Source organism: Alosa pseudoharengus, unplaced genomic scaffold (assembly GCF_046254945.1).
Source record: "Alosa pseudoharengus isolate Yale_2024_CS ecotype anadromous, Long Island Sound unplaced genomic scaffold, YU_APseudo_1.1 YU_APseudo_1.1_scf_4, whole genome shotgun sequence".
NCBI classification, from domain to species: Eukaryota; Metazoa; Chordata; class Actinopteri; order Clupeiformes; family Clupeidae; genus Alosa; species Alosa pseudoharengus.
In genome coordinates, this window is record NW_027468774.1 from 35,209,726 (window position 1) to 35,217,390 (window position 7,665).

The 7,665-nt window shown below is 42.9% G+C and overlaps 1 protein-coding gene across 1 annotated transcript; it reads left to right on the forward strand.

Annotated features, from left to right (window-relative positions):
• Window positions 1-499: 499 nt before the first annotated feature.
• abtb1 (ankyrin repeat and BTB (POZ) domain containing 1) lies at window positions 500-5,866 on the forward strand. Its single transcript, XM_076266027.1, has 12 exons — window positions 500-606; window positions 1,305-1,367; window positions 1,670-1,725; window positions 1,842-1,986; window positions 2,591-2,750; window positions 2,862-2,907; window positions 3,234-3,350; window positions 3,683-3,795; window positions 4,107-4,205; window positions 4,435-4,602; window positions 4,942-5,142; window positions 5,607-5,866. Exons 1-12 carry the CDS (start codon window positions 551-553, stop codon window positions 5,811-5,813), a joined length of 1,431 nt encoding a protein of 476 aa, XP_076122142.1. The 5' UTR covers window positions 500-550; the 3' UTR covers window positions 5,814-5,866.
• The last annotated feature ends 1,799 nt before the right edge of the window (window positions 5,867-7,665 follow it).

Here is a 7,665-nt window from a genome sequence, read left to right on the forward strand (position 1 = left end):
CTAGGGAACTTGGTGAAGTTAATCATGGCACTGTAATCAATCAGTGTGCCAAATTTCACAACTTTTTACCAGACGGTTCTATGGGCTGCCATTGACTTCAATGACAGAAGCGTAATAATAATAGGGAAGAAAAGTGATGTGACTAAGAAGGCCCTCGACGAGATGTACTTGGGACTTCCAAATAGGGGTAGCCATATATACCCCTTACCCACCATATGGAGTAGTATGCACACATGCACCCTTGCGACTGACAGAAATGATGTACGCATGTCTGTTAACCACCACAACACTGGGAGGCGCTACATTCAACATAAAAAACTGTAATCAACGAGGAAGAATCGATGTGACGTCTAGAGATATCTCTGTCCCCTTGTTTACTTTCAGAGGAACGCTCTTGACCCAACTTTTTGACAGGTCCTCTGTAATCAGTCTCTCGAGAGAGGTCGATCGTCTGTGTTTTGTGAGCAGTTCGCCTCTTGCCCCTTAATACATCCCTGTCTAACGGGCAGGCCGTTTCAATGCATTTCAGAGCCTTAAATCCTCAAAGGAGATGGACGCTGCCGATTTGTTTACAAGCTGCAGGAAGGGCGACATTTCTAGAGTGAGGTACGGACGGACGAACATTCTGTTTGTTGGAAATGTGTGACGACGTCCTGACTTTTCGTGTTGTGCACTACAGTCTTTTAATGCCACTTGAGACAGCATTCTAAAAAGTGACTAACCTCAACCATGGTGTATCGCTGCGAAGTCACGCAATCAGCTCAACCTAGTTACAATGTCTAGAAACTAGTTGCAATGTCTAGAAACATTCGTTATGTGTTGACAGCTAAGACTTTTAACGTCAGATACGCATGGAAGTTTCAAGGGCTTGGTTTTGCTACCACGAATTTCTGAAATATATTTAGGTATTAAGTGGATGGTCTAACAGACTTAACACTGGTTGACCCTAACTGGACCACAGCTGACCACACCCACCTTTTGTTGTGTGTTGGTGTGTGTATATGTGTAGGCTATAGCCTATTACACACAATCGTTCAGTTTCCTAGTGTTGTGTAGTAAACACTCCATTGCTTTGTACAGTTGGCCTAGTTATGCAATAGAGGCCTTGAACATCTGTGACAGATAATCAACACTTCTCAAGTTTCACAGAAGCATGCAGTTAGCTTTGCTTGGGGCTGATTTTTGTCCATGTGTGGAACTTCAGGGAAGTAAACACCATGCACAGATAGAATTCTCCACGTGTTCGTTTAGGTCAGAATGGTTGCAACATGCCTACTGTAAAACAAAATGTTTTACATTCTCAGACACCTGGTTGAACAGAGAGATGTGGAACTGAATGTCAGAGACAAATGGGACAGCACACCTCTGTAAGTTTTGCCCTAGTTAAATGTCTGCTTTTACACACAGGCCATTTCCTTCAACACCTGGATTTATACAAATAAGAACATTTCCATAAGTACACACTTTCTCTGCCCACTCTTAATCATACCACACCAATCTATCAAATATGCACTTTAGTGTGCTCTTCCTCAACACAAAGTATGCATCAACAGTGCTGTTAAGGAGATGTCGTGTGTGGGTGTGTTTGCGTGTGTGTGTGTGTCTGTGTCTCTCTGTGTGTGTGTGTGTGTGTGTGTGTGTGTGTGTGTGTGGACTGGTTTTCCTGCAGGTATTATGCTTGTCTGTGTGGACACGAGGAGCTGGTGCAGTATCTGTTGGCCAATGGTAAGTCTTTTCTCTCGTGATCTCCTCCCACTCTGTTCCCCTTCTTCCTGTTTGTCATCACCACGCCCCCTCTCCCCTCTCCGTAACACCTGGCTCTGGTCCCTCTGTATGTAAAGGGGCTAAGTGTGAGGCCAACACGTTTGACGGAGAGAGATGTCTGTATGGATCCCTGAGTGACCCCATACGCCGCCTGCTGAAGGAGTACAAGCGCATCACAGCAAAGGCCATGCAACGGGACTATTATGACCACTTCCTGCACACGTAAGGCTACTTCCACGCTCACACATACACTTTCATTCCCTTTCTCTATCTCTCTATCTCTCTCTCTCTCCCACACACACACACACACACACACACACACACACACACACACACACACTAGTGTTGCACGGTGTATCGATACTAAAAAGGTATCACGATGCCTTCGCGCAAAAAATTATACAATTTTTCCGACGTTTTTATAATCGATACTTTATTAAAATAATAACATTCTGTGTCTGTGAGAACGGCTGCTCTCACTGCTCCTTGCACGCATCTAGGCAAGTGGGCGTGTCAAGCAGGCAGCTCTGAGTGAGTGAGTGCGCGTGGATAAAACAAAAGGTGAAATCTGGAACTATTTCGGATACATCGCGAATAGTGAAGGCAAGTCATCAGGTACACAGAGGCCTGTTTGTAAAATATGTTTCAAAGTCATTTAAAAGCAGTAGGCTACGCATGGAACTTGGCTAAACACTTCACAGACATATCCCAACATTTTTAAAGAGTTCAAAGAACGACAGGTTAACGAATATGCTATAGAAAACACGACTACATGGTTAGTGCCAAGTTCTTGCGGATGTGAACAGAAGCTTTTTGTTGTGTCCAGGTTGTTGGAGCAGGGTCCCTTCAGTGACGTGGTGTTTCTGGTCCATGGGGAGACATTCCGAGCTCACCGCTGCGTGCTGGGTTCTCGATCCGAGTACTTCACACACATGTTCCAGACCAAGTGGAAGGGAAAGACTATGATCGCCCTCAAACACCCACTGGTCAGCAATGAAGCCTTATGACTTCCCTCTTAGCATGATGTCCATATAAGCCATATAATATATTCATTCCACACTCATCCTCAAACCTCTCTTTCTCTTTCCCTTATGTAGATAAACCCTGCTGCCTTTGCAGCCCTCTTGCAGTATTTTTACACAGGTAAGTCCATAGTGTCACTGTACCTTATACAGTGTACCATCTACAGTACAGTACTTAACAGCCATCAAATGTGTGCAAGGATTCCGTATCACAGTAGCCTACATTTAATCCTCAAGCCACATATAAGGAAGACTAAAACCTCTACTGTAGGTTTCCATCATTCTGAAAGAAAAGCACTGCAACCCCTAACTAGTACACTAGTGCATTTGAGTTTGTGTGTGTGTGTGTGCGCAACTTAGAGTATTTGAATGTGTGTGTGTGTGTGTGTGTGTAACTGAGTGTATTTGAATTTACGTGTGTGTGTGTGTGTGTGTGTGTGTTTTAAGGTCGTTTGGACATTGATGTGAGCTATGTGGATGATTTGAAGCGGCTGGCTAAGCAGTGTAAGATGGGAGATCTTATCGAGGAACTGGAGGCAAAGTGCAAGCAGGTGTATGACTTTGGTAAGATTCTTCTCTGTTGTTTCTGTTTTGCACATAAAGTGTTATCTACTGTAAAGTCTGATTTGATTGAATGATTAATTGATTTATTGATTGATTGATGGATTAATTGATGGATTCATAATGCAAAACTGTAAAACAGCAACAATCATTGTGTATTAGTATATTATTATTTTGATCAATATGAATTTCTGATATTTTAGTGTAATCTCTTAATGCAATAATGACCTCAAACCTAATAAACTAAAGAAATATGGCATGTTGTGAAAAATGTTATGGGTATAAAATGTATCACTGTAGTTGAAGTGCCTTCTCTCTCTGTCTCTCTCTCTCAGTCTCCTCTAAGCCAGGTACCTGTGTGAAGGTTTTGACTCTGGATCCTCATGGCTGTCAGCTCCAGGATGACATGGCCCAGCTGGCTGACTGTTCTCTGCCGGCTGAACTCAGGGTGAGCTCTCCGCACCACAGCCACGTCCCAGACATTACTCTGCTCAAACCCCTCATTGAGATTCCCATGGGTTGATTACTTACACATTCTTTCTTCATTTGAGTACAAAGTTCATTAGAATGTAGAATGATGGTCATTGTCAATATGGACAGTGTGCGTTATTAATTGTATTGCAAATGTGCCTGGTGAATGTTGAATGGTGAAGAAACTCTGAATCCTAAGTGGAGAGTTATCCTGAAGATGGTTTAAATTGAACACTACAGCTCAGTGAGAGCATTTGAGTATTTCATTGATCTTGTGTCTCCTTGCAGGTTGGATTTGGTGAGCTTCCATTTGATAAAACCGACAACTTCCCAAGTTATCCAGATATATGCTTCCAAGTCGAAGGCTATCACTTCCTGTGTCACAAAGTGGGTACAGATGTTGTTGTTTTCTGTCAGCAGTCATCAGAAATAACTGATTAAATATTTATTAACTAATAATGGAGCTCTGTTTCTGTGTGTGTGTGTGTGTGTGTGTGTGTGTGTGTGTGTGTGTGTGTGTGTGTGTGTGTGTGTGTGTGTGTGTGTGTGTGTGTGTGTGTGTGTGTGTGTGTGTGTGTGTGTGTGTGTGTGTATGTGTCCATGTGTCCGTTTCCAGCCTTTTTTCTGTGGCCGCAGTGACTATTTTAAGGCCTTATTGGAGGATCATTTCAGCGAGGGGGAGACGCTGCCTTCGGCCCCTCACATCCCAGTCATCACTTTGCACAACATCTCCCATGAACTCTTCACCAAAATACTGTACTATATCTACAGCGATGACACAGAGGTAGATATCCTTTAAATATTGTGTCATGTAGTTTAGATATTACATTTTCATTTACATTTATTGATTTGGCAGATGCTTTTATCCAAAGCGACTTACAGCAATAAGCTACATTTAAGCTACAGTGGAGAGGAGACCTTAGCTAGGAATGACCACTGCATCTGTCAATATATTATGTACATAGTCATTAATCAGATGCCTATATGCAAAGGGATTTGCAGAGTTGTATTAGCATGCATTCTCTAGCAGAGCCACGACCTTGCTGTTGTTAGCGCTTTGCTCTGGCAGTAAAGACAGTGGAACAGGGCCAGTGATGTTCTCTGTGCCCTGCTGTGAGTGCAGCTGTCCCAGGAGAACGTGTACGAGGTGCTGTGGGTGGCCGACATGTACCTGCTGCCGGGCCTGAAGCGCCTGTGTGGGAAGAGCCTGGCGTCGCTGCTGAGCGAGGACAACGTGATGCACGTGTGGAGGAGCGCGCGCCTCTTCAACCTCTCCCGCCTGGAGGACCAGTGCACGGAGTACATGGCTAAGATCATCGAGAGGGTAGGTATCTCTGTGTCTGTCTGTTCATCTGCTTGTCTGTCTGTCTCTCTGGCTGTCTGTGTGTGTGTGTGTGTGTGTGTTGTGTGTGTGTGTGTTGTGTGTGTGTGTGTGTGTTGTGTGTGTGTGTATACATCTCAGCATTGATGAGAAATCTTTACTATCTGTAGAAGAAAGAATGGTCGTTGTGCAATTCAGTGTTTTTACTAACTAAGAATCCACTTTGGTATGTCAGTAAAATATGAGCCTACTATAGTCTGTGAATAAGTGTGTAAATGCAACATGTCAACTTTATATCACATTTTAATTATAAATGGAAAAAATGTAAGTGAGTGAGTAAGAGAATCAGAATCAAAGCTTATTACGTATACTTCTGTGTGTGTGTGTGTGTGTGTGTGTGTGTGTGTGTGTGTGTGTGTGTGTGTGTGTGTGTGTGTGTGTGTGTGTGTGCGTACACATGTCTGCAGCTGGTCGAGCGTCCAGAGTTTGCTGAGCTAATCCAAGAGGACGCGGGGGCTGTGGAGGCTCGTCAGGAGACCGACTCCATCCCACTGGTGGACGAGATCCGCTTCCACATAAGCAGCAATGTCCAGACATACAGCGCCATCGAGGAGGCCCAGCAGAAGCTCACCGCCCTGGAACTCCTGCTTGTCAACATTGGCCTTGAGTGCTGAGAGAGAGAGAGAGAGAGAGAGAGAGAGAGAGAGAGAGAGAGAGAGAGAGAGAGAGAGAGAGAGAGAGAGAGAGAGAGAGAGAGAGAGAGAGAGAGAGAGAGAGAGAGAGAGAGAGAGAGAGAGAGAGAGAGAGAGAGAGAGAGAGAGAGAGAGAGAGAGAGAGAGAGAGAGGGGGCTAGAAGTGGAGAGAGGTGTGGTGCAGAGTTGACACAGGTCTGACTGGGCTTGAATGAAATGTTTTCCGGAACATTTTAGATTGAGTGTGGCTCATAGAGTCCACTGATTAGTTAGTGGCAAGCAGGACAGGCAGGGAGGGAAGGGGTGTTCCCTCGCCAGCCCAAGGCTAATAAATGATTAACAGAATGTGAACACACATGCTTTATGAACTTAAAAACAACAAAAAATAACCTGATCTCTGAAGAGCATTCACTTTATATCCACTGATATTATGCAAGATATTTGCATATCAAAGTCATATGAAATACACACACAGATTGTAAAAGGTGAGGGGGATATATTCCCCACATGGACAATATGTTGGACAATAATACCAAGTAACTGGTGCTCATTGTTTTACTTTAGTTTCTACTTAGGAAAGACTTCTCCAAGAATATTAGATTATTTTCTCTCGTTTTACATAGATTTTGTAAGTGCCGTAAAACACCAGCCATCTCCCTCACCAACTCCTCTTGTAACATCTGTGTTTTATGTTACTAAAAAAATTTGCAAGGAGGTTATAACAGCGTTAAGTAATAGGCAGCTCCTACCTGGAAAGCAAAACTTTGATTTGTTGACCTTTTAAGAGATGTATATGATACTGAAACGTATGTCAATATTATTTTACAGTAACATTCCTTATGTATCCTCTTCCATACTCTTAACATGACACACCTGCTTAGTCATGCTTGAGCTGATCTCTGAGTGTTTGGTGATGGACTAATATGACATACAGGGTTAGGTGAGTGACAGGCAGGAGAATATCACATCATAACTTTTTTATGATGAGCATAGCAGTTATTCAGATCTTGCTACAATGTGTTTTTGGTCTGTAGTCACAATCTAACAGGGTGCAGTGCTGCTTAAGATTGTCAGCTACATATTTATATAAGTACTTTATAAGTATAAAGCTTCCATAAAGCTAGCTGGACTCTGATTTAACACAAGAAATAAAAAGATGTAAAATTGTTAAAGATGATTCATGGGCTCTGATTTTATTTAGGTTTGACCTCTTTCTCAGGGGCTGTTTTGTCAGCTTTGTGAGAAACTGGTGCAAGAGGACGTGTCTTTCCTGTCTTCTGCCACACGGTGGTGCTGTCTCAGTGTGCTACCAGTACCGAGAGGTACAATGGAAGGGAAAACCTGGAAAAATCCTGGATCATGAAAAAAAAATCTAATCTACATAGTTGAGGTACAACAGTGATATCATTGCCCACAGCTGGTGTGATGTACTTACTCTGACTATTTTTTTATCAGCAAAATACTTTAAAATATTGTGAATAAATACAAATACAAATACAAATGCGTTCATGATATGACATGAAAATAGGGGAATATGTGTAGTTTTGCTGAATGTAAATTCTATCACCGTCCTATTCCAAAGATCATATTGTGGATTTATGAAATCTCCCTCAAAATCTTGTTATATCTGTGCCCTTCTCATTATCTCCCCTTGTGTCTCACTCACTGTATATAGTGGGATGGAAAAAAAACAGCTGTTTCACACACTAAGTCACTCTAACAAGGCTTTTGTCTCATCAGAGCCTCTGGCAGAGATTCGCCCAACCTTTAAAACACAGATAAAACTCTTAAAGGGCCACTGTCGGCCTGTCAAACACCAGGTGAATTAAGGATA